The following is a 27,656-nucleotide window of genomic DNA, read 5'->3' on the forward strand; positions in this document are numbered from 1 at the left end:
TATTGGTCAACAGTTTATCAACCTTCTTTTCACAGCTACTTCATTCAGTTGTGTTAAAACAGGCTTTAACTCGGACAACAAATGTCATTTGTCACTTATACATGTACATCTTGCTCTACTTGACCTTGAGCCATGCTTATATAAAATTTTATTTCTAGTTTAAAAGAAATCTAACCTGACTAGACAATTACTGAAGCAAAAAATTACAGAAGCAGAATGGTGAACATTTGGATGTAATCAGACAAAACAATAATATGAAATTTTAAAGTTGCGATCAATATATGCATGGGCACTTCAAATTGGTTGAATAGGTAATGTCACTGTGACGTAGTACCAGAAAACTCAGTAGACTAATAAGGTTTTTCTTCACGATGTCCTAACATGTGCTATGTAAGAAAAGGTTTACCACAAAAGACCTTTACACACTGATAACATTGATGAAGCTATTCATAGCTTAGTATGTGTTTTCATATGAGGTTGAAGGGTACGTTTTAAAGAAAATCTTTTGTCACACTGTAAGCATGGATAAGGCTTTTCTCCAGTGTGTACCAGATTATGCTTTGAGATATTTCCTTTGGAAGCAAATCTTCGACCACATTCTGAGCATGAATAAGGCTGTTCACCAGTGTGTGTTCTTATATGTGATATCAGAGTTTCTTTTTGTCTAAATTTCTTATCACACTCGTCACATTGATAGGGCATCTCTCCAGTATGAATCATCATGTGCCTTTTAAGGTTCGACTAAAATGTAAAGTCCCTAATACACTCAGAACATTGATAAGGCCTTTCACCGGTGTGAGTTCTGACATGTTTCTTAAGGTAATACTTCGAATCGAACCCTTGATCACAATGAGAGCATTGGGCATGCTTCACTCCAGTATGTAGCTTCTTGTGTGTATCGAGATCTCCTTTATTAGCATATGTTTTTTTACATTCAGAACATTCATAACGCTTTTCACCGTTATGCGTTAGCATGTGTTTATTGAGGCTACTTTTAGTAGCACTTCTCTTACCGCATTCAGGACATTGATAAGGCTTTTCACCAGTATGTACCATCATGTGAGTTTTAAGGTGTGATTTTGAAACAAATTTCTTGCTACATTGAGGACATTGTTGAGTCCATTCCCTGTGGAATCGTATAGTGTGATTAGCAAGGCTACCTATGTCGGTAAATCTTTCACCACAAAAAGAACAGAGAAAGGGCTTTTCACCAGAGTGCATTCTTCAATGGATTTTCAGATCAGATGATGATCTGTATTTCTTATTACACTCAGAACATGAATGAGGTTTTTCACCAGTATGTGTTAGCATGTGTTTATTGAGGTTACTTTTAGTGGCACTTTTCTTACTGCATTCAGGACATTGATAAGGCTTTTCATCAGTACATGTATGTGTTAGCATGTGTACATTGAGCCTACTTTTAGTAGCACATCTCTTACTACATTCAGGACATTGATAAGGCTTTTCACCCGTGTGTGTTCTTAAATGGATTTTCAGATCAGATGATGATCTATATTTCCTATTACACTCAGAACATGAATGAGGTTTTTCACCAGTACAGTACACGCCGAAAATCTCCGCAACACGATTTACACGATTCAAAATTTACACGATTCGACTGCTCGCGGGAATCGTGTAACCATTTATTTTTACACGATTCGTTTTTTGCCAATGAAGCGAAATTTGAATCGTGTAAACGTGTAATCGTGTAAAATTACACGATTCCTCAATTCAGGTCGAATCGTGTAATCGTGTAATCTGCCCGCCGAAAATCTCCGCAACACGATTACACGATTCAAAATTTACACGATTCGATTGCTCGCTGGAATTGTGTTACAATTTATTTTCAGTGGTGATGGTGAGCAGGTTAAGGACGTCTAGTTCAGTAAAAGCAAGAAGTTACTTCTTGGTTGAACGAGGACAACGTGGACGATACGAGGGGATAGCGAAGATTACGCTTTCTTTCTCTTGTATATATTTTTAATTGCAGTGTCTTGTCTCTAGTTTTATTATAGAATGTTTGAAAGTTAAAAAAATCAGTCCACTTCCCGAAAAGCACTCTCGGATTTAATCCTCGGTGAGAAAAAAGAAAAAAGCGATGAACGACGAAGGAAGGGGGCAATTTTGTTATTACTAAGTTGTAAATAAGTAAACATGATTACCAAATGTAAAGGAGGGCTAACATAATTAAGTATGTTGTGATACTCTTACATTACAAGGCTGTACCAATTAGAATTACGGTTCACCAGCTCATTCGTTACTATGAATATCTTTATACTTTTTTTTATTCAATCATTATCCATTTTACAAACCTGGTTTGTAAAAACGCGTCATATGACGCACGAAAACCAAGGTTTGTCGACAAACCTCCTTTGTGAATTCGGGCCTTAGACTTTGATCACTTATTGCTTTTTTAGCGTTCCTCATTTTCGTAAATTACCTTTTACAACATTGCATTATTCAGCTATATGTATAAAACGGTCAAGGCTTAAGGGCACACTTCCTGTCACATACAAAAGAAGCTTACTCTGAATGTAGCCTGCCATTGACCCTCGCCGGGGACAAAGGCCGTTGCCCTAGCTACAGGCAGAGATCCTTACATAATACCTATTGTTCAGGGGGTTCCCCTTGAACATAGGATCCCCCTGAACAATAGGTATTACATGTACGTAAGTATGTAAGCCACTGGCTACAGAGTGTAGGGAACAGTTGCAAGCCGAGAATGAATAGAATAAGTGAATGGCCAACTGTCTTTGAGTTACGTTTAGCTAGCGGCACAGTGTCCCCCACTTTTTCAAGTTCCCCCAAAGTGCCCCTTTGTATGTAGGAAAAGTACCTATTTTACTTTGACAAGTGTCCCTATTAATTTGTAAAAGTGCCCCTTCCCCTTTTCAACTCTGATAAGTGCTCCTTTTCTTTTGACACACACCCCTTTTCCTTCGACGAGTTCCTAGTTTCCTTTACAATAAGTGTCCATTTTCCATTCTAATTAGTGTCCTTTTAATCTCTAGTAAGTATCCCTCTTTAAGTACGAGAAGTGCCCTCTTCACTTTTGATAAATGCCCCCATCAACTCCGATAAATGCCCCTATTAAAATCTGATCGGTGCCCCTTTTCTTTCAACTAAAGCTTTTTTTTATCTCTCTCTCTCTCTCTCTTTCTTTCAATATCTTTCCATTCCCCCATATCTTTCTCGCCTCTCTTTCCCTCATTATGTTCCCCTCTTACCTTATTAATTTGGTTCTTTTCCTCTCCGTTTCATAGCCTTCTCATTTCTGTTAATTTTACTAGGTTTCGCCCTTCTTTTTGTTATCACTCTATTTCACTCTTTCTTTTCTTCCGGTCAACTTTTTAGTTTTCCCTAATTTTTTCTCTCTTTTTTTCTGTTTATCTTTATCGTGCCTTTCAACCCTCATTTTCCTTTTATATGTTCCCTTCTCCTCGTAGCTATCTTTTTTCCTTTACTATTTCATCTATCATGTCTTCCTGTTTCTGACGTTTTCCTACCTTGTCTCACGGATTAGTATACTATACATGTTAGTGGAAAGTGCTGAGGTTTATACACGAATATAAAGTACAGTAATTAACTGATGTACACTGAAGGTAAGTTGTGTATGAAGCAATTGGTGTAAGCAGGATAAGATTTAACGATTGTTGCAGCTTGTCGCATCGTTCTACCAATGCCCTTATAACCCTAATAACTAGTTACACGATTACACGATTCAGAGCGACATTCTTCAATCGTGTAAATTTACACGATTACACAGTTACACGATTGTTACATCTGGTCGAATCATCCGACCAATGCACTTAACTATTTACACGATTACACGATTCAGAGCGACATTCTTCAATCGTGTAAATTTACACGATTACACAGTTACACGATTCAGGTGAATCGTGTAAACCGTGTAATCCTAAAAATAAATCGTGTAATCGTGTTGCGGAGACTTTCGGCGTGTACTGTATTTGTTAGCATGTGTTTATTGAGGCTACTTTTAGTAGCACTTCTCATACTGCATTCAGGACATTGATAAGGCTTTTCACCCGTGTGTGTCCTTATGTGTTTTTTGAGATAACATGCCGAGTGAAATTTTTTGTTACAATAGGTACATTCATAAGCCTTATCCTTAGCGTGTAGTTTCTGGTGCCTCTTGAGGTATTTTATAGCAGTAAACGTCTTATTACATTCTGGACACTTAAAAGGCCTTTCATCAGTGTGTGTAATCAAATGTTGTGCCAGAGTATATTTGCTATCATACTTCTTGTTACACTCTGAACATTGATACAGCTTTTCAATTAAACACTTTTCACTTGAGTGTGTTCTTAAATGTCTTATCAGATTTTGTTTAGAAACAAATTTCTTGTTACATTCTGCACATTGATAAAGCATTTCCCCTGCATGTTGTAGCAAATGATTAGTGAAGGAGTGTTTAGAAACAAACTGCTTATCACACACAGAACATTGATATTTTTCACCTGTGTGCACTCTTAAATGTATTTTTAGATAAGCTTTTGAGCGATATTTCTTGTCACACTTTGGACACTGATGGAACTTAGTAGTGGAATGTTGTTTCATGTGCTGTCTAAGGTTACTTTTACAATTAAACCGGCTACTACACTCAGAACACTGATACGGTTTTTCTCCACTGTGAATTAACATGTGCTGAGGGATACTGCTTTTATCAGAAAATCTCTTGTCGCATTCAGGACATGGATAAGGCTTTTCACCAGTATGTGTTCTTAAATGTCTTGCGAGGTCATATTTTGAAGGACATTTCCTACCACACTCAGAACATTGGGGATATTGCTTTCCTGACTGCATTCTCAATGAGGGTGTAGCATCACCATTTAACTTGGAAGGGACTTTATCTGCATCCTTAATATTATTCCTACCATCATATCTTTTGCTATCACTTTCTTCTGGACATCTCTCACTTTGAATGCTGTTACTCGAGTCAGAATTGAACGTACGGTCACAACTACCCTCTACATTGGTGTGTGAAGTATTCTGGTCCTCTGAGTCTGCATGAGGACTTCTTAACTGTAACTCATTTTCCAAACTTTGACGCATGTTACTAGGACTGCAGATGGAGCCTGCAAATGATATAGAAAGTATCAGATTAAAGTCATTAAAAAAATACTACAAAATTATTGGTCAACATTTTATCAACCTTCTATTGACAGCTACTTCATTCAGTTGTGTTAAAACAAGCTTCAATTCGGACAACAAATGTCATTTGTACACTCATACATCTTGCTCTACTTGACCTTGAGCCATGCTTATTTCAAATTTATTTCTAGTTTAAAGGAAAAATTTAACCTAACTAGTCAACTACTCTTAAACGAAGTGATAAATTACAGAAGCAGAATGGTGAACATTTGAATATAATCAGACAAAACAATAATATGAAATTTTAAAGTTGCAATCAATATATGCATGGGCACTTCAAATTGGTTGAGTAGGTAATGTCACTGTGATGTAGTACCGGAAAACTCAGTAGACTAATAAGGTTTTTCTTCATGATGTACTAACGTGTGCTTAGTATGGAAAGGTTTACCACAAAAGATCTTTACACACTAACATTGATAAAGCTATTCACAACTTAGTATGTGTTTTCATATGAGTTTGAAGGTTTTTTTTAAAGAAAATCTTTTATCGCACTGTAAGCATGGATAAGGCCTTTCCCCTGTATGTACCAGGTAATGCCTTAAGAGACTGCCTTCGGTAAAATCTTCGACCACATTTTGAGCATGAATAAGGCTGTTCACCAGTGTGTGCTCTCATATGTAATATCACAGTTTCTTTTTGTCTACATTTCTTATCACACTCGTCACATTGATGGGCATCTCTCCAGTATGAATCACCATATGCCTTTTAAGGTTCGACTGAAATGTAAAGCCCCTATTACATTCAGAACATCGATAAGGCTTTTCACCGGTGTGAGTTAGCATGTGTTTCTGAAGGTAATACCTTGAATCAAACATTTGATCACAATGAGAGCATTGGGTATGCTTCACTCTAGTATGTACCTTCTTGTGTCTATTTAGAGCTCCTATATAAGCATATGTTTTCTTACATTCAGAACATTCAAAAGGCTTTTCTCCAGTGTGTACCAGATTATGCTTTGAGAGATTTCCTTTGGAAGCAAATCTTCGACCACATTCTGAGCATGAATAAGGCTGTTCACCAGTGTGTGTCCTCATATGTGATATCAGAGTTTCTTTTTGTCTAAATTTCTTATTACACTCGTCACATTGATAGGGCATCTCTCCAGTATGAATCATCATGTGCCTTTTAAGGTTCGACTGAAATGTAAAGTCCCTATTACATTCAGAACATCGATAAGGCTTTTCACCGGTGTGAGTTCTGACATGTTTCTTAAGGTAATACTTCGAATCAAACCCTTGATCACAATGAGAGCATTGGGCATGCTTCACTCCAGTATGTACCTTCTTGTGTGTATCGAGATCTCCTTTATTAGCATATGTTTTCTTACATTCAGAACATTCATAACGCTTTTCACCGTTATGCGTTAGCATGTGTTGATTGAGGCTACTTTTAGTAGCACTTCTCTTACTGCATTCAGGACATTGATAAGGCTTTTCACCAGTATGTGTCCTCATGTGAGTTCTAAGGTGTGATTTTGAAACAAATTTCTTGCTACATTGAGGACATTGTTGAGTCCATTCCCTGTGGAATCGTATAGTGTGATTAGCAAGGCTACCTATGTCGGTACATCTTTCACCACAAAAAGAACAGAGAAAGGGCTTTTCACCAGAGTGCGTTCTTAAATGGATTTTCAGATCAGATGATGATCTATATTTCTTATTACACATAGAACATGAATGAGGTTTTTCACCAGTATGTGTTAGCATGTGTTTATTGAGGTTACTTTTAGTGGCACTTTTCTTACTGCATTCAGGACATTGATAAGGCTTTTCATCAGTACATGTATGTGTTAGCATGTGTACATTGAGCCTACTTTTAGTAGCACATCTCTTACTGCATTCAGGACATTGATAAGGCTTTTCACCCGTGTGTGTTCTTATGTGAAATTTCAGATAACATGCTGAGTGAAATTTCTTGTTACAATAGGTACATTCATAAGCCTTATCCTTAGCGTGTAGTTTCTGGTGCCTCTTGAGGTATTTTATAGCAGTAAACGTCTTATTACATTCTGGACACTTAAAAGGCCTTTCATCAGTGTGTGTAATCAAATGTTGTGCCAGAGTATATTTGCTATCATACTTCTTGTTACACTTTGGACACTGATGGAGATTAGTAGTGGAATGGTGGTTCATGTGCTGTCTTAGGTTACTTTTACAATTAAACCGGCTACTACACTCAGAACACTGATACGGCTTTTCTCCACTGTGAATTAACATGTGCTGAGGGATACTGCTTTTATCAGAAAATCTCTTGTCGCATTCAGGACATGGATAAGGCTTTTCACCGGTGTGTGTCCTTAAATGTCTTGCGAGGTTAGATTTTGAACTCCATTTCTTACCACACTCAGAACATTGGTGATATTTCTTTCCTGAATGTATTCCCAATGAGCGTGTAGCTTCACCATTTAACTTGGAACTGACTTTGTCTGCATCCTTAATATTATTCCTACATTCAGCTCTTTTGCTATCATTTTCTTCTGGACATTTCTCACTTTGAATACTGTTACTTGAGTCAGAATTGATCGTACGGTCACAACTACCTTCTACATTGGTGTGTGAAGTATTCTGGTCCTCTGAGTCTGCATCCTTAATATTATTCCTACATTCAACTCTTTTGCTATCATTTTCTTCTGGACATTTCTCACTTTGAATGCTGTTACTTGAGTCAGAGTTGATCGCACGGTCACAACTACCTTTTACATCAGTTTGTGAAGACTTCTGAGATTCTGAGACTGCATGAGGAGGACTTGGTATCTGCATCCGGTTTCCAAAGCTTTGAGGAACGTTGCTAGGACTGCAGACATCTGTCAACAAAAATGTATCATGTTAAGTTATTAAAAATAGGAACGCAAAAATATCAATCAACTTTAACTTCTAGTTTACCCTTTGAGTGCACCCTCAAGGCCCGGCCAGACCTCTCTAATAATGATACTGATAAAATCTATGCATTTATAATGTGCGATAACAATGAACCTAATCAGACCTTCTTGCTTTTTGCAATGAAAAAGACGTTGGTTCTGACGATCAAGAAATATGGAAGCTGCCTCCATCCTGTCTTTTAATTATTGGCTCAAAATCAAATAAATATTGTTGAGGATTGTTTTTTTTTCTATAAATTCAGTTTCTGAGTGATCAAGACGAGATGATATAATCTTTACACGCGGCTCTTTAGTATAAATCATTGAGATCTAACCTCCAACATTTTCAAATTCATTTTCATTTTAACAATAGGGAAGTACTTTATAGTAATCATTATCGTTTTGAGACTTGAGACCATGTTTAGTTCAAATCCTATTTTAGTTCATGCGTACATGTGACAACAAAACATTTACATGTAGAAGAAAGGCAAACAAACTCATACCCCAAAATGAAGTCCTCCCACACTTTAATAGAATACTAGTTTTAATTGGCACCTTCTGTTCAAAGATGTTTTTCATAGGAATCTAAAGGAAATCATCATTTTCCCTAGAAACTCTATTTCCAACTTGTGATTAGATTAGTGAATGCACTTGGTCGCACTCGCATAGAAAATTGACGAAGTTTAGTTCTTTGTTACTTGTTTACTACATAATTCTCTTATTGCCATTCCTTATTCCCTTTCCGGATTCTTGATGGGCCATTGCGCACGCGCCGTTTAGATAGATAAGCATTGTGACATCACAAACTAACACGCCTCATTAAATGCGCGCTAATATAATTGTGCGCGGGTCATTGATAGCGCGTTGACTATACACTGACCGTAAAAGGGATTATTTCAACATTGGTGTCAGACAGAAAAATCCCTTCAAAAAACCCTTGAAAAATCCTTTCAAGAGAGAATTATCTTGCTTCATATGAGGATTTTTGAAGGGATATTTGAAGGGATTTTTTAAGGGATAATTGATGACAGACAGCCAATTAAGAGGATAACTAAAATCTGGGTAATTAAAATCCAGATTTTTAGCCTCTGTGTGACACCGCCTATAGATTTCATACCTTGATGTGTTAATGACTGTGTAGCATTATCAAATGGAGAGGATGGTGTTTCATCTGGCTCTTCTTCTTTGATGCAGTAGGTATAGATCTTGTATCCTTCTGCAATTCCCGATTCCAGTTCCTCATCTCTGCCGTTCTTACTTTGTTCTAATGAAAACCAAACAGATAAAGAAACGTGTTATGCAGGGAATTATTTTCATGTACTAACAAACCTTAATGCCTGTAAAAGGAATACATTACTGAAAAGTCATGTTACTATATAAAATAGAATAAATCAACCTTGCCATAAGGAAAGAGACCACAGCAAAACAAATACCGGTAAGTACAAATTTGAGAAAATTCAGGCAAAGAAACAGAATAAAATAAAAGTTATGATTATTTCAAAGTTTGAGATCACCTATGATAAGCGGAGCCTTAAATTGGCAATGTTGTCAAGATGTGTCATTTATTACATGGACAGATTGCTTCATCCCCAAAAATATTCAAACAGTTTGTAGGTATTCTTTGAATTTTCAAAAAAAAAGAATTTATAACAGTAAATGGAAGTCCTCCATGGATCATGGATGACATGGCATCTTAAAACTACATTACAATTACAAGAAAGGCTTCATCAATCATCAAGATCAATTGTCCATTCTTTAAAATGATTTGAAGGTTGATATACAAACTAAATTTGTATTAACCCTTACATGTACATGTACACTCAATCTCATGATCTCATCCAAACCATATCAATGTGTTTTTTTACCTTGATGAGCTGATGACGACTGTACAGCATCATACTGTAGAGAAGGTGATTGAATTTCTTCTAGGACTTCTTTCTTGATGTGGATCCTCAGAGATTTCATCTTCATTGATGGCTGCTGTTCCTCCTGTGTACTTTTGGAACTTTTTTCTAGAGGAAAAAAAAAGAAACAAAAGCTTATGTCTCAGATCCTATTACGGTAGATAACTTCACACAGGCGCACGCCTGCCTGCAACCCACCATCGGTATGCACTTGTATTGTGCAGCGGTTTGACGTGAAACCTGTGAAAAAGTGTATACTAATATCAACGTTTTCCCGAAAAATACTCCAAAAATAACAATAAAATTGACACAAAACAGGTAATAAACATAACGACTTTTAACTCATGATTAGGGTGTCTGATCGCGCACCCGATGTTGTGGGCTAAAATGCTCCCCATAGAGATTACATGCATCCCTATGTGGTTTACGTGCATTGTGCGACCATGCAAAATTGGTCAATGATTTTATGAAAAAATTTGAATTCAAACCTTTAGGCCTCGTGATCCTGAAGGTGAAACTCAAAAAATGAGGTGTCATATGAAAGAGCAGGTTTTTCTCCATATTTCCCAAGGGGGCTCACCCCCAACATTCTAAAAACATCTTGGTCAAGACAGCGATTGAAATGTTGCTTACATCCTAGCTCCTCAACAAATCACTTTCCTGAGCCGAGCCCCCGCGGCTTAAGTAGGGCTAGACATAAGGATAATATCCAGGTGCTTTTTTTTTGCTAGCCCTAAGGGATCATTCGGCCCAACAGTTTGAAAATACCCTTCCCACATATTTGGAATCAGCTAATTAGGGAGGCCTGAGCTCTGCTCAGTCCTAACCATGGTTACATCGCGCACATAAATATGCATTCGGACCGTGCACGAAGCAAAACCGGAAGTCAATGCACGTTATATGGGATGGCTAGCGAATTGCGCTCCCAACCCGGAAGTGAGTACACGTTATAAGTCAATGGCGATGTCGCGGAAACAACGTGGTCAGGTTTTGCGCATTCAACTAGCAACATGTGTACGCGATGCATACGCATGCATATTGCGCGATGGAGCATCTGCTAGCTGTTTGGCTAAATTTAGCAAAACAACATCACTCTGCGTTTACGTCTTTTTCGTCGAGTCCGATCAAAATGATATGAATATTGCAGAGTTTTGAAAGGGCTGTATCTTTTGATAGAAACATCGGTGAGTCTTGAAATTTGAAATATATTATTATTATTACACTGTTTATTCATATATTTTTTTTAAATAGTGAAAAATGATCCCAAATTGAAGATTGAAAAATTGTCCAGACACCCTATCATGATCATTATTTGGACAATATTTACTGCGTTTTGGGTATGTTTTAGTAGGGTATCTGCACGCAGGAGTTACAGGTCAAATTTTGGATACGTTTCTGAACAAGCGCCAAGTTCTTTGTGCAGTGCCGTGCAAGTGCAGCAGCCATCCCAGACCTGCCAACCTCTGGAGTTCAAAAACTGTATTCTTTAATCCTCAAAGTTGTATTTGACCGACAAAAGTTGTATTCTTAAAAAAAAACACAGACTTTTACGTGGATCAATGCCTCTTACAGTTCCTACATACAGGAAGAAATTTTTGTATGGATCTTTGGTTTGGTTGAATATGCATGATTTCGTCACGACTGGTGTGTTCGATGAACCAATGAACATCCCCAAATTGCCGATGTGAGATGCTTTATATGACAGAATGGGCAACTTGCCAATTGAAAATAGCACACACACACACACAAAATACAAACAACAAAAAAAAATAATGAAAAAAAAAAAAAAAAAAAAATCATTTTTTTTTTTTTTTTTTTTAAATCGTATTTTAGGCATACTCGTGATATAGGCCCCGCAACTGTTTTGAATCGATTATAATTTTATACTAGACTTCTAACTTCAGCCAACTCACTATATATACTCGTGATCGAGGCCCCGCGCAACGGCATCGCGCGAACTTCAACACAGCAGCGGGGCCTGTATCACGACTATACTTATATACTCGTTATCAAGGCCCCGCACTACGGCATCGCGCGCACTTCAACACAGCCGCGGGGCCTGTATCACGAGTCATTATACGAGTCTCCTATTCAACTCGCTATATATACTCGTGATATAGGCCCCGCACAACGGCGTTGCATGTTCTACAACACGGACATGGGGCCTGTATCACGACTATACTGTATACTCGTGAACAAGGCCCCATCCTATGCATTTTCAAGACGGACAGCACGGTAGTGGGGCTTCTTTCACCGAAGTATAATTTAGGGGGTGTTTTGAGGTTTAATGAATAAAGCTAGCAAATTATTAAAAAGGGTTACATTTAAATGATTAAATTTTATCTTTTAGACCCTATTTAAATATTTTAACTTTTTTAATATTTTTCCTTATTAAATTGTTTAGACCCCCCTCTTTTAATATTTTTCCTTTAATATTTTTTCTTTTTTAATATTTTTGCCCCCTCTCTTTAAATTTTTCTTTAAGTTTACTTTTTTTTGGGGGGGGCCCTACCCCCCCCCTCTCTTTAAATTTATCTTTTAGTCCTTTTTTATTTTTTGGGGGCCCCACCTCCCCCACCTCCCCCCCCCCCCCCCCCCCTCCTAATTTTTATTTTAAAAATAAATCCCTTTCAACCCCCTTTTTAACTCCTTTTATTGCTGTCCGTCATGAAAATGTTGGCTGAAGACTGAAGGTAGAAGTCGATTACAAGACGGGTAAGTTGCGGGGCCTATTTCACGATATTGCCGTATTTTATTGAGGAAAATCGTACTGTCGTATTTGATAATAAAAATCATATTAAAAAAGACTAAATCGTACTGCTTGGCAGGTCTGCCATCCAAGCGGCCAAGCCTGACGTTCACACTCACAGTCACGGCAATAAATAAACGACAGGCCACACCGATTACGAGCCGTGACCGAGTAAAACTAAAAAAAACTAAGGTCTGAAATGTTACCTTGGCTTTATATTTTATAACTTAACCTCAAGTAAAGTTCTAGATTAGATCTATCTCCAAATTTATTATTACATAGGTCTAGTCTAGAGTCTACAATGCCATCAACAAAATTTGGTCAGAAAGTGCCTAGGCCTGGACCTATCTAGATTCTAGGCCTTGGCCTATGACTATTTCCAAGAGGGATTCCACCACCGCGAGCTTTCCCCCTGAAGTGTCGGCGTACATCGGTACACACTAGCCTACAGCTGAATGGCCATGTACCAGTGGCATGGCATGGCAGTGGCCTGGCGCTGGCTAAGGTCGAGAACAGCGTGATCACGAATTAACAACTCACCAAAGCTGGCCGTATTACTCTTCATAGCACACAGCCGTGTTTTTCTCTTACTCGTTTTCGGTTTGAGCTAAACCTAAGGCTGAGATTATAGCCAGACTTCAGAGAAAATGAGGTCAGAACGCCGAACGGGAGCACTTCTTCGTTGTACGCGTTGACCGGAAGCGCCCCCGTAAATGAGCTTTCAGCAACGAAGAGTGGTAATCGCGCCGAATACCAAATAAAGCACGCGAGCACATTGTATATTATATACGGAAAGCCAAAGGAGGAAAATATTTATATACATATATATATATATATATATATTCGATTCCTGCAAAATGGGTCATTATCGAAGTATATTCATTGTTTATAAAGAAATATAAATGCGCAATTAAACTAAAATTGATGTTTATAAGAAATATATGTGTTATGAAAACATATTTGATGTTGAAAATTATATATGTTTGTAAAAATAGACTCTATATAGATCTATATATGCAATGTTTAAAAATAATATACGGTATGCGCTATATATTAGTATTATATTAAGATATATTTGATGTTTATGAAAATATTTGCGCTATCAAAATATGTTCGATGTTTTTAAAATCCATGCTCTATCAATTTATGCGAAATAATTCGAAAAAATATGTGTCGAACCCAGGCGCGGATCCAGGATTTCTTAGGGGAGGGGGCCCAACTTTTTTTTTTTTTTTGCTCCCGAAAATTTGAAAATCGCGCCGGCCGAAAAGTCGCTCAGTGGGGGGGGGGGGGGGGGGGGGGGGGTAAGCGGACATTTTTTTTGGTTTTTTTTTAGTCCCAAAAAAATTCGCAACGACTCAGCCAGCCGAAAAGTCGCTCAGTGGGGGGGGGGGGGGGGGGGGGGGGGGGGAGGGGTAGAGAGCACAATTTTTTTTTTGGTCCTCGAAAGTTTTAAAATTTGCACCCCCCCCCCTTGAGCGCCAGGGGGGGGGGGGGGCCCAACCCCCAAAAAAGGTCAAAATCGTGTGATTTTGCATGATTTTTTTCTCAAGGGGGGGGGACCCGGGCACCCCGGACCCCCCCTGGATCCGCCACTGGTCGAACCTTCTTTCGTTTGATCGTTTGATTTTTGAGGAAGAGAATACCGGTATTAGGTGTGATATACTCCGTTCTATTTAAATTCCCATTATCAGTTCCAGTGCCACGGAGGTATATAGATTGGGTTCAAAACAGACTTGAAAAATATGAATTATGATGCACGAAACCTGGATTTCCGGGGGGGGGGGGGGCTTTTGGTGTACTTGAAAAAGTGCCCATTTTTACCTAGGAAAAGCGTGCCATTTTACTTCATATAAACTAGTGTTCCATTTTGATAATAGGTGTCTGTTCCACATTCTTTCCATGACGATTGCCCCTATTCAAATCTGCGAGGTACTTTGACTAGTGCCCCTAGCTTTTAGAAGTGCGCCACTACCGTTCTGATAACGCCAATTCAACGCCCCTGGATCCGCTACTGGAAAAGAGAATCTCTAACCTGCCAAACTCTAGCCAAGAAAATATTCTCGAAATATCCCAAGACGAAAATCCAATTGAAACCAATTGAACACCAATTGAAATTTCAATTGGTTTCAATTGGTTTCAATTGGTCTCAATAGGTTTTAACAGGTTTCAATGGGACCTCAGATGTTTTCAATTGGTCCAGATTGGCCCCATTGGACAAATTGGCCCCATTTGCCCCAGTGGCCTGGCCCCATGCATTAGACTTTAATGGGTCCCCAATTGGTTTCAATTGGTCCGGATTGGCCCCATTGGACAAATTGGCCCCATTGGCCCCATTGGCCTAGGCCCCATTAGACTTTAATGGGTCCCCAATTGGTTTCAATGGGTCCGGATTGGCCCCATTGGACAAATTGGACCCATTGGCCCCATTGGCCTAGGCCCCATTAGACTTTAATGGGTCCCCAATTGGTTTCAATTGGACCAATTGGCCTTAATTTGGACTTCAATTGGTCCCATTGAAACCAATTGACCAATTGAAACCAACAAATCTAGGCATCTCATGAATATTCATTATCACTTTACACGTGTCACAGAAAAATAAATTTATCATGATTTGTTAAGCAAATTATGACAATGCACATCAATTTTGTGATTTCTTTATTCCTTCAGCAATTATTAACCAATAGATTATTTTGTCTGATCATGTTACAATTACATTCACGTTTTAGCAATAGATATATTGACTTATATATTGATTATATGATTACTAACCAAGAAACAATATACATATTTAGTATATATATTTGTATGAGCCAATGGCATTGTAAATGAAACTCTTGAATTCACTACAAATGATCTTTGTGATGAAGTTAATGCAAATGAGATTGGAATATACCTAATTGGTGGACAGTTGCCAATATCGATTATGAAGTATCAATAATTTATCACTGGTTCTTCTAACTGGATCGATTTACCAATTGGATCCCCATTGAATTTCCCCATTGAATCCCAATTCAATACCAAATGGCAATTTGGAGTAAATGGATATAATGGGCAAGATATCAATTGGTCCCCAATTTGGAGTAAATGGAAAGTGAAACAATGGGTACCTATTGAAACCAATTGGCAATTGGTCCCCATTGGAACCAATTGGCAATTGGTCCCCATTGGTTTCAATGGGTACCCATTGTTTCACTTTCCATTTACTCCAAATTGGATTCAATGGGGACATTCAATGGGGATTCAATTGGATTTTCGTCTTGGGATCGCAGAGAACCAACAGCAAAAGGCCAAATAAAAAAAACAAAGGATGAGACTTGTTGTTTTGGAGTGGTTGTGTTTCAAGCCCCCACCCACCGTACCCCCTATCTCTCTCTCTCTCTCCTTTTCTTTCATCTTTTCTTTTCAAGTCTTACATTTTGCCATTCTAAAGATGTTATAGTATATCAAAGTATTAGTCATACATAACATAATTCATACAAGAAAATGATATGCTACAATAATATGATGTATTACAAAAGCATGTCTCACTGGTTGTTTCAGACAGTTCTGATTTATGTATTAATTTCAGCATATTGCAAGTAGGGCCTACTGCAAGTCATCTCTTAAACCATTTTCAACACTGAATTGTAGCTGATTTCAGCCATGATGTAGATTGTTCTAACACTCTTCATTGAAAATCATTATCTATTTACCTAATGAAAAAGGAGGCACAGTACAACAATTACTGCAATTTGTGCATGCTTTGGTAAAGAATTATATATATCTTATGTAATTATGTATCTGTATGTATATTTGTGTATAGTTATGTAATTTACCATCAACTATATGGGGAGCCTCCTCCAGAAACTCAGTTTCTTTTGGTAATCCCTGCAGGCATTAATTAGCGGCTTTTTTTCTGTTATTGCATCTATTAGTGTAATTTGTTTTCTTGTATTCTTTGTTATTGTTATACTCCATTATGTCCTGAACATGAAATGAAACGAAAATGAAATGAAAAAGGAAAATCATCTGACTTATATTGTGTAAACATATGTAGGTCTTCATGAAGGATATACACTCTGCTTTCACACATAAAAAGTTGCTTTGTTATTTTTATTATTCATCTTGAACACATGAAAGTAGTAGCTCATTAGGTAGCAGTAGTAACATAATTGTAGACAGGAAAATAAATTCATGAGTACATTCTACATTCATATTATAGTACATTTTATAAAATGTTCACATGGCAAGTATAGCTAGAATTACAATAATTAGAATAACAAACTTTTGATTTTCTTTTTTTTTAGTAGTTTAATACATTTTATTGAGAACATATACATCTGTATCACGTTGTGAATTATATCTTTGCATTTATGATGAAAGAAAATGTTCAAGATATCTAAAAACACTGCAATACTCCTTCATACAGAATTTTTTTCCAGGCACTTTCACAAACCGGGCATGGTGGCTCAGTGGTTAGAGCGCCCGCCTCATGAACGGGAGGGAGGTCGTGGGTTTGAACCCTGGCCGAGTCATACCAAAGACTTATAACAATGGGACCTTCTGCCTTCTAGCTAGGCGCTCAGCATATTAGATTGGAGAAGGGTAGTTATGCAGGGCCCGCTGGAAGAGCAGTTTCATAACTGAAGTGGCTATACCCTGGGTAAATAAAACGTTATTATTGTTATTTTTATTTCATAAATCAAATTCAAAAGGAGCTAATTTTATTCATTATTTATGTTATGTAAACTGTTTTCACATACTTATGCATGTACCGATATGTGCACATTATCAATGTTGATATTATTGCTATTCATAACACACCTCAGACTAAGGGATGTATGACAAGTTAGCAGGGCAAGATTGTAATCAAAGTATCATTTACGGTCTGAAAAGAACTGCCCTCTCTTGACTTACTACTCACACAAACACACTATCTTGGCTACACTAGGGCCCATATTCATAAAAACTTACCAAATTAGACTATGCTACATAGTTCATTGACAACAAGGTTCAATGAATATGAGCAATGGACACTGAACACCTTGATAATCTTCTTTTTTTCCCTTCTTTCTACATCGTGAATTTTTTTGTCAAATCTTGCTCAAATTGATGTACTCAATTACACTACTATACACACTGGTTGAATTTTAAAAAATGAGGAAAGTCTTATATGAAATTTAAGAAAACTTTGAAATTTGAATCATTTGATCATTTTTTCATTAGTGAATACACTGTAATGCCAATAACAAATCATAATCAATATGGTGTAGAACAAAGTGATACTGGATACTGAAACTGCACACTTCCTCTTCCTCTAAGTACATGTATCATATTTTCTTGGAAGATAAAATAAAAACAAAAATAAGACAAATTGTATTTGTATTTTTACTTCTCAGAGCAAAGCAGAAGACGATTAGAAAAATGTGATTCAATGTTGCATTCCCCGTATACTGAAATTGCACACTACCTCGAAGTACATGTATCATATTTTCTTGTAAGACAAAAAAAAAATAAAAAAAAAGAATAATTGTATTTGTATTTTTAAATAATTCTTAATACATAGCAGAAGCGATTGATATGAGATGTGATTCATTGCACAGCAGGAGAGAGTTAAAGTATATCATAATGGGTAATGTTGCATTCACATTGTGATGTCACAATAGAAATCCTGCACCAAACCAGTGATCTTCCAGACACCCCATGTTCCACTCGATACCACATATCCAACACCACTCATACTTGCACTGGGTACGACTGCATATCATATGCATGCATCCCCCTGGAAAGACAAAAAGGATTATATAAGTTATAGGTATAATCTGGATTTCATGTTAAAAACTATATTAAATGCAATATGCCTATCCATTTTGGAAGAAATTAAATCACACCCGAGTAATGAGAAACATACAATTAAATAGTTGAGCTAGTCATACCGACACACTAGCACAAAGAAAAAAAGAGCTAATATGAATTGTTCTATTCCATTGCCCAACAATGTGTACAAATAAAATCTGTTTTACAGAGAAGGTCGTGTGTACACAACAGCCCACAGCATGTTTTTTTTTGTGTCTTAAAGCCACCCCCTTAGACAGTGACTTTAAGTTGATGGTATATAGCTCATGCCTGCTCCTATTAATACATGTACATATTAAAGCATAGTCAAACATGAGGGAGTAAACATGTTTGTTTTAGTTTTTTTTTTTAAGCCGCAAAAGAAGTGATGAGCTTTATGATCATCTGTCGACCAATTCAATAAACTTCTGAAGATCCATTTATTTTGCTAGAAAACATGAATTACACATGACGTATACACTATGGCTATGACATCCACAGCACACAAGAGGTAAACTACCGTAATTGTGCTGTTTGTACCTCCACTAAAACCAACTCACCATTTCTCTCTACAGGCACTTTACAGTTTGGACAAGGTTTACTTGTCTCTCCTATGGTTCGCTTACTCTCCTCACTCTCCCATCTTGCTCTTCTCTCCCTCTCCATGTCGACCTCTGACCCCGACCCTCTCTGACCATGAGGCTCTTCTATCCTCTGTCCGCACTCCCCTTCGTGGTAAGCTTCATGACAGTTCCGGCAGAAGACAAACTTTGAATGAAAATGATTCATGGTTTAAGTTTAACGTTTATTCATAGGTTGAATGTGACTTAAATGGTAATTTACATGAAGATCTATTTATATCAAACCTAGCTATAAAGAGCTTAGGTATAGCAATACTGTCTTAACAATATAATTTTGATGGTCCTTGCTATTAACATTCTTTTGAGTGTGTCTGTTTTTTTTTTGCCTGATAAATAAGATACGGTAGATGTATCTGATATAAAAAGCAATAATGGTTCCAAAGTTTATTTTTTAAGGAGGTTCCACTGTATTTAAGCATGATCATAGTAACATTAAAGCTTCCTAAATATCTCACACCCTTTCATAGGGATCATTTTTACAACAACAAAAAAGATGAGGAACTGAAGCTCTTACCCCGCATCCAAAGCCTTCCTCCTGCAGGCATTCCACTCTGCTCTCACCATCAGACTCTGGTAGAATACCAGCCCCACACCCTGGGGAGGGGCACAGGACCCCACCCTCACTCAGAAGATACTCCTCAGTACCAAATCTCTTGTATCGGGCATACTGTCACATAAAGGAGAAAATGGGTATTTATTGTGACACGTACAAGTGGGGGTAGACTTTAGCAAGTAGTATTAAATTGAGACAGGTATCCAACCAATCCTTTTCATTTTAACAGAAAAAATGAAAACATATAGTTGGATGGAGATAATGACTATGAAGATGACTAAAGTCAGTCAATGTCACCTCCTCTTCCAAAATTAAGAACAGTTAACAAAGTTCATGATGCACCTATTATATACTTTTAGGCAGGATTTTACATCCAGCACATTGAAAAGTGTTCAGATGATAAAATCATGAATCATATGTAACAGACATTTGCCTACCATTAGAACATGATGTTCTACATGTTTTAACATACTAACACACTAACTTTAATGACTATTTCATCATAATTCCAAAAGGTTTCCCTGTGAAATTCAAATAAGTATACCTGTTCTTTTCCCAGCACCAGGAAATGATGTGTGTCTTTGATGAGAGAATCTTCACATCCAGCTGAGAGGACAAATCAAATCAAATCAAAGAAAATACAATATTAAGTGCATTCAAGGATGGCAGTTAAAAGAAATGAACTCAAAACCTTGCTGAAAAATTGCAATTTTCAGATTGAAGATAGAAGTTACAATGCACATATCATGCATTTAGCACATTGTGGGCAACATTTTCTAGTGGTACAAGTACAACTCAATTTCCTAATCATTATTTGCTCATTAAGCAGCTATCAAAATCTTGAACATTGTGCTGGTAGTAATGTCGATTTTGTGTGACAATCTCATGCTAAAAAAAAAAAGAATGGAAGATAAAAAAAGGCATCAATTAACATTCTGTCAAGAGCCAATTCAATTTAAGTCTTTATTTGCTTTTGATTCACGTTTACACACATGTATATATAGTTTATATACAGGATTAAAGGGTATTTTTGACAAAAGTTGAGTGTGGCAGTCCACTGTTCCAGCTGCCTACAAAAGCTGGTAAAGAGTTAGAGTTTTATGAATGTATTTACATTTATCTACATACATTTAAATATGTTCTTTATGTTGTATTGGCATTTATTTACATTTATTTACATACAATGTATGTTATTTACATTTACATACATGTATGTGTACAGAATTAAATTAAAGGGCATGTGTGATAAAAGTTGAGTGTGGCAGTCCAAAAAGCTGGTAAAGGGGTAAACTTTGATGAATTTATCATCTCTCACCTGGGCATGGTAATGTGTATCCTAGCTCAGGACTCTGAATGAACCTCCTCTCATCTAAACACAATCTGCAGTACTGTCTAAAACAGTCTAAACACATCACATGAGATGCTGAACATGGGAAGACTAATACTGATGTTCTGAAAAAATAAAAAGGAAAAGACGACAAAGATTGTTAGATATGCAGGACCATAGTGAGATACGAGTGGATAGATTTATTTTTCTACAAAAAAATTACATCAAATGGAATAGGACACACATTTTTAAAGACGTGTATTCCTTGAAAATTTGTAAGTAATTACACAGCATACAAAATTACACTGAAGATCAGAATGGGCATGTACTGCCCCTAACTGTTTTACATATCATGACACTACAACTTGATTTCATGCAAACACTAAAGGGAAATGTTTTAGGAAGTGTGGAGAGGGACTCTACTGCAGACTGGGCCTCCATCCTATGTGTAGGAAAGAGTGTTTCCTCTAGCTTAGCCTATATCTATGGGACAGGGAAAGCGCATATTAATAAACAAAACAGGCTTCAGTCATTTATATGAGCTGGAAATTGAGCCCACGATCTTTGGTGCCAATGTTACATGCTCTATCAACTAGCCAACTACCTTCATGGAAGTAATCAATTCAACTAAATCCTCAAACTTAAACATTAACATGACAGTTGAGTAGTTTGGATATACAGTGAAACCTGTCTACAAATACCACCCAAGGGAGACAAGAAAAGTGGTCGTTATAGGCAGGTGGTCTTTATGTACAGTTTTGTTAAGTACAGATTTCAATGAGAAACCATAGTCAACAGAAACAAAAAAAATATGGTCTTTATATAGAGGAGGTCACTAAAGTAGGTTTGACGGTACTTACAATATATCTGCACATGTGATGCATATAACCCTTCTTGTGTTGGTCTTTACTAGTGGTAGGACTGTGAATTGATCATTCACTGATGATGCATGGGATGAACATTTGAAGAAGAATTCCTGTCATAAGAGAAATGAAAAAGAGATAATCGGACACAAAATAGACTCAACTCTATAGAGCCTGGCTTTAGTACAAGTGCAATATCAAAGGAAAATATTCTTAACTACAGTTTATGAATTTAACAGGTAAATTATAGTGATCAACAATTTAAAGAATAAATAAAATCCATCTAAGAAACAATTCTTATAACTTTTTATTCTGGTCATTGCAAACAAGTGCCAAAGAATTAAGAACTTTGTAAAAAATAAAATGTGACATTATAAATTGAGAAATACAATAAATCTTTTGAACTCTTTATAATTGGCCGACAATGAAATTTTCCACATGACTCTTTGACCTTATCACTATGCCATGAAATTTACAAAGATATATGAATATCATTTCATAAGACAAAGATTGATTTAAAGAATATTATCTCTTTACAGACAGAAGGCTGCTAATTCAACTAATTTTGTGTCCAATTATGTTAAAATAAATCAGACAATATTGACAAGTTATCCAATAAAGTTTAGTACTCCTAAAAATGTTTGGGTTGAATGGAGGTCTAGCAAAATCTTGCAAAATACATGTAGCCAGGCTGCCAGAGATTCATTTGTACACTTTTTTGTACCCATGCCCCCATCAAATCCAAGCTAGATTTAATTTGACATCACGGTTAAATATGTACAAAAAGAGATAATGATCTTACAGCTTTTTGACCTTGGCATCCTGGTACAAGGCAGCTTCCTGATATCCTATTAGAGAGAATCACATCATCCCAGCATACAGGATCCTACACAGACACAGGAGTAGAAACAAATAAAAACATGATTTCAAATTAAAGAATGTTGTAAAAAATAATATACCGGTATATATGTATATTCCTATATGAGCACATGTTACAAGAAAAGGTTGCCTTTCTCAAGACAACTTCTATATAATTATTTTCCCCCTGAAATTCTACATTTATTTTCTAGCAAATTGATACACAGAAAGGGCCAGTGGACTTGATTGGTATTAGTTTAATACTGTGTAAAAAGACTGTTTAAACCTCATATTCAGTTGGAATGAAAATGAAAACTACTTTAGGTAAACTTAAATCTCAAAGTATGTCATACTTCATAAGTGAGAAGGTCCCTATAACTATTGATCCTCTGGAAAATTGCATCATCTTTATTAACTTTGAATCAAGTTCTTCTTTTTTCTGAATTAAAGAAAAGGGTTTTGAATATGAACATGTCCTCTGATAAATGGTTACCTCTTTGACAATAAAAGCATTATCCTTGCAGGTTTGACAGCATACTCTGAGCTTGCCGGGCTGGACTGAGCGGCAATGACTCTTACAATACACATAGAAGCTAGGATGAAGGGATGACGCAAGATCAACATCAGGAGTTTCAGGACTTCTCTGATCTACAATGAAAAGACATTTCTGTTAATATTACATTTCTGTATAGACTCTCAACTCTCTTGTTCTCATTTATATCACATCATTCACCTGCTCTTATTCTTGTGTTCCTTTTCCTAATTCCTTTTCTTTCTTCCTTATTTAATAATAATAATAATAATAATATTTAATTTTTATATAGCGCTTAATACAAATGTCTCTAAGCGCTTTACAAATATACTATTACCCCGGTCATTGGATTCAGTGCTTGCCCGCACACACTGTGTGCACAATCTCCACTCCCTGGGGAGCATTCCAGCCGGGCGTTACTTGACGCTCACAAGCTGTTTGACCAACAATGACGGCCGCATCCTACCGGGTACCCATTTGACACCTGGGTGGAGAGTAGCAAGTGCAGGTTGATATCTTGCCGAAGGATATTAGTGCCGTGTCGGGATTCGAACCCTCGACCTTCGCATCTCCAGTCAAGCGCCTTAAACCACTCGACCACGACACTCCTACTTCTTTCTTTCATTTTTCCTCATGTTCTTTGTGTTCTCCTCCTACTTCCTCCTCTTCTTCTTCTCCTCCTTATTGTGCTCTTTGCCTCCCCTCCCCATCTCTCTCTCCTATATTTTCAACAAAACTGAAAAGTAGCTAACATAAAATGTAGCTTGCCTATAAATCAAAGAAGCAGTTTTTTAAGTGGCCTTTATAACCATGTTCAGATATGTATTACACATTGATATGTATTATAATTATAACTGAATTACTAATATTTTCAGATATTGTTCTTATCAAAATAGATTTTCATTTTATGAACACATAACACATCATTTTGTTGTTCATATTGCACCTGTCACACACAGACACCCATTGCTCCCCATAATATACTAGGCATTGCGATTGGGCACAGGAGATGCTGAAGAATTTCAGGTGCTACCCACTTACTACACATTATTACAAATTACAAGGACTTAAATCTTGGAATGATCTAATATTCAGTGATCTATTTTGTAAAGAATATAAGCAGAATATCACAAAATCAACTACAAATGAATTTGACATACTCAATCTTTTTTTTACTGAAATGTAAATCTCAGTCTGATACATGTTTTTCCTTTAGAGTTAACTACCAAAATCAAAAGAGTAAAATGTTTACCATCTTTTTTTATTTTTAAATATTTTGTTAACACCTAGTAGTAGGCTCAATACAAACCTTCATCTATTATCCTCGACTCCATGAGAACATGCACTGGTTGTGGTTTGACTCCTTCATCTTTGATCGTCTTGGGTCCATCACTGTGACATTGAATCCTCTGAGCAGGAACAGCATGTATCATTGTGTTCTCACATATCCTCAGATCCTTGATGAAAAGTTAAGACAGAAAGGTATAGGTTATAGATTCACTAGCATGATACAAAGTGGAGATTAGACTGAATGAAAAATCAGTCCATTTCGTTCAGGGATATGTTCTGCTGGGACTACTTCTGGCTTCACCGAATCTATGGAGGAGACTGTCAACAATAAAAAAAAAAAAAGTTTTTCTGTCTAAGTGGAGACTCATCCTTTGCCTATAATGTACAGTTGCACATGATATACTTTTGTCTTTCTGTGTGAAAGAGACCAATCAGTAAGTTACAATCAATTTAATTTAATAAACAGACAAATATGTCTGCTTGGAAAAATATTTAGTCTGCTGATGCTCTCCTCTTTGGTGAAGCCAGACGTTGTCTCAGCAAAACAAAATAGATTTTTCTGTCTACCTATAATTATAAATAATGATAGACCTGTAGATTTCTATAAGACAACTTGATACTTTGTAAGAGTAATCCATTTAGCGGCTCACTCAGGAGGCTATACTAGGAAGGTAGGTGAAACGAGTAGGCCTACATGTACTTTCAACTTGCAAGGAGTGCCACACTGCCATATGAAGTGCAGAAACAATGTACAACTACAAAATCAACATCAATGACAATGTCAATGACAATGTGACAAAACACACTTCAATATGAGCACCAAATATTCTTCTCTTATTGGTGATCATGAATCATGTCAAGTATTTATCAGGTTGATTGTATATAGCTAATACATTTTACATGTGGCAATAAGGAAAAGTCGATGACAACAATTGACACCCACCTCCATTATTTGCACGTCATCTATCAATTTTCCAGCGAAGACCAGACGGATATCAGCGGGGGACTGCCCCGATAGGCGAGCCACCTCACTCCGCAGTTCGCCACCATTTTGCGACGGGTTGATATGCACTGTCATTACTGTTGCATTTTCTGCACATTTACTCAATTTCTGAGATTGAATTAGTTTTACTGATATCAGGACCCTATCCATATTTGAAGGACACAGCAAAACCTCATAAATCACATAATAACACACAAACACGAAGACGAACTGTGCCTGCTGAGCTGACGCTCTCAAAACAGCAACTCTGAGACTGATCGACCTCATGAATAATAAGTTAGAACCCGATTACGCAATGCAAGTTGAATATTCATGAGTCTATGTTTTTCTAGTTGGTCAACACTGGCATGCCAGTGTGACCGCGTAAAATGTAACCCGCACCGATCGTCCGACTATTAGAGATCGATCGAGAGCGGACGATCGGTGCGGATTTTATCCGCGCAGAATGTCCGTGTCGGACATTCCGTGCGCGCCTCAAATGTCTGACGGACAATCTGTGCTGAGGAGGTCTCGCACCAATAGTCCGCCTGCCGCACCGAATGTCCGTACTCTAGTCCACACGTATACATAGTCAAAACAAACAGGGATATACTCTCATATCCCTGATACAGATATAATTATACTTAATGAATGAAACGACTGGATAACCCATACTCAGCTTAACCAGCTAGCTAGGGACGAAACTACAGGCGGTGGCGGATCTAGTAGGGGGATGGGGGGGGGGGGCTGCAAATTGTTAAAATTTCGAGGGCCCCCCAAAAAAAGGTGCTCACTACCCCCCAAGATCGCGGAGAAAGGCCTTTGCCTCTGCCCCCCCCCCTCCCAGACCAACCCCCCCCCCCCTTCTCGCCAAAAAAAAAAAGAGAGAAAGAAGGGAAAGGGAAAGAGGAGAGCTAAAATGGAACACAAAAGAGGTAGAAAAAAGAAAAGGGTGAAAAGAAGCAGAGATCAGTTGCGATTAATCCCATCAACATCGTGTGGATCGGGGGGGGGGGGGGACTCGGGCGAAAGGCCCCTGCCTCCCTCACCAAACTTAAATGAAAGAGGGTGAGAGAAGTAAGGAAAGGGAATGGGGGGGGGGGAGAGGAAGAAGAAAGGTAGGGGAGATCAGTTACAATTTTTCTTTTAGTGTATTTTATATTAAAGCCAAAAAGCCAGATATTAAAAGTTAATCATTTTTTCCAATTTTGGTGTGATAAAATAATTATTGTTTGTGTTGTTGATGTATTGGAAAGGGTTCCAAAGCACAATATGTCAATGGATTCCTCAAAAAGAACAAATGGGCCTATGGTGGGGGAGGGGGGCAGTGTAGAAAAAAAAACTGTTGAGGAGCCTCTTTGGGGGGCTAGAATTTGTTAGGGGGGCCCAATTTGAAGTTATGCTAGCCAAATATTGGTACGTAATGGTGACACCGGCAGTGGCGAAATGAGCAAAAACGTTTGGGGGGGGGGGGTAGAAAAAAAACCGCACCACCCACTTTTCATGCAGGCCTCGCTGAACGTTTCTCTAAGTAGGTTGGGGGAGTGGTATTTACGATAAGACAGAGCGTAGCGTTAATTGGCGTGGGGTCTAGGGCCTTTTGGCCCCTCTGAACTACAACTTGTTGGCGGCAAAATTGCAACTGATATCCCGCTTCTTTTCTTTTCTTCTTCCTTTTTTCCCTCCCTTTATCTCTTCTTTTCCTTTTTCTTTCCCTTTTCATCATTCTCTCTTATTTTGTAATGGGGGGAGGGGGGGGGGGGGGGTGACAGCTTGGATCCAAGACCCTTTCGGCCCTTGATCTGCTTCTTCCCCCCCCCCCCCTTTTTTTTCACCTTCTTCTTCCTCTTCCTCTTCTTTCTTTCCCTTTCTCTCCTCTTTCCCTTTCCCTTCTTTTCCTTCTCTCTCTCTTTTTTTGCGGGGGGGGGGGGGGGGTGGCAAGGCCCTCCCGGCCCCCTGGATCCGCGTCTGCCTTTAGGGGGTATAGCTGCGCCTGTCGTCAGCTAGCTGAAAGTGTTAACAACTAAAAGCACAGTGTTAACAACTAAAAGTGAACCAGGTAATCGCAGTGAGGCAAAGTGGTCCCGTGGATAAGCAACCGCCTAGTAAGT

General features: G+C 37.7%; 3 protein-coding genes across 4 annotated transcripts; all 3 read right to left on the reverse strand.

Annotated features, from left to right (window-relative positions):
• Positions 1–596: 596 nt before the first annotated feature.
• On the reverse strand, positions 597–4,929 carry LOC115928057 (zinc finger protein 84-like). The gene is made up of 2 exons (XM_030994681.1): positions 3,979–4,929; positions 597–975 (listed from the first exon to the last, which is right to left on the reverse strand). The coding sequence occupies exons 1-2, from the start codon at positions 4,822–4,824 to the stop codon at positions 742–744; spliced, it is 1,080 nt and encodes a 359-aa protein (XP_030850541.1). The 5' UTR covers positions 4,825–4,929; the 3' UTR covers positions 597–741.
• On the reverse strand, positions 1,128–13,423 carry LOC105438562 (gastrula zinc finger protein XlCGF58.1). Of its 2 annotated transcripts, XM_030994679.1 has the most exons (5): positions 13,223–13,423; positions 9,895–10,041; positions 9,147–9,293; positions 6,955–7,975; positions 1,128–1,555 (listed from the first exon to the last, which is right to left on the reverse strand). In XM_030994679.1, exons 1-5 carry the CDS (start codon positions 13,245–13,247, stop codon positions 1,225–1,227), a joined length of 1,671 nt encoding a protein of 556 aa, XP_030850539.1. In that variant the 5' UTR covers positions 13,248–13,423; the 3' UTR covers positions 1,128–1,224. The 2 variants fall into 2 exon arrangements, with proteins under 2 accessions (XP_030850539.1, XP_030850538.1); XM_030994678.1 differs by lacking the exon at positions 1,128–1,555 and having other exon boundaries at positions 4,987–7,975.
• Positions 13,424–18,185: 4,762 nt separating this feature from the next.
• Positions 18,186–25,946, reverse strand: LOC594188 (E3 ubiquitin-protein ligase parkin). Its single transcript, XM_793637.5, has 10 exons — positions 25,507–25,946; positions 24,583–24,730; positions 23,235–23,389; positions 22,686–22,769; positions 21,881–21,996; positions 21,009–21,145; positions 20,238–20,299; positions 19,655–19,807; positions 19,060–19,267; positions 18,186–18,446 (listed from the first exon to the last, which is right to left on the reverse strand). The coding sequence occupies exons 1-10, from the start codon at positions 25,831–25,833 to the stop codon at positions 18,322–18,324; spliced, it is 1,515 nt and encodes a 504-aa protein (XP_798730.3). The 5' UTR covers positions 25,834–25,946; the 3' UTR covers positions 18,186–18,321.
• Between the last annotated feature and the right edge of the window lie 1,710 nt (positions 25,947–27,656).

Source organism: Strongylocentrotus purpuratus, unplaced genomic scaffold, assembly GCF_000002235.5.
Source record: "Strongylocentrotus purpuratus isolate Spur 01 unplaced genomic scaffold, Spur_5.0 spur5_scaffold_21, whole genome shotgun sequence".
Lineage (NCBI taxonomy): Eukaryota > Metazoa > Echinodermata > Echinoidea > Camarodonta > Strongylocentrotidae > Strongylocentrotus > Strongylocentrotus purpuratus.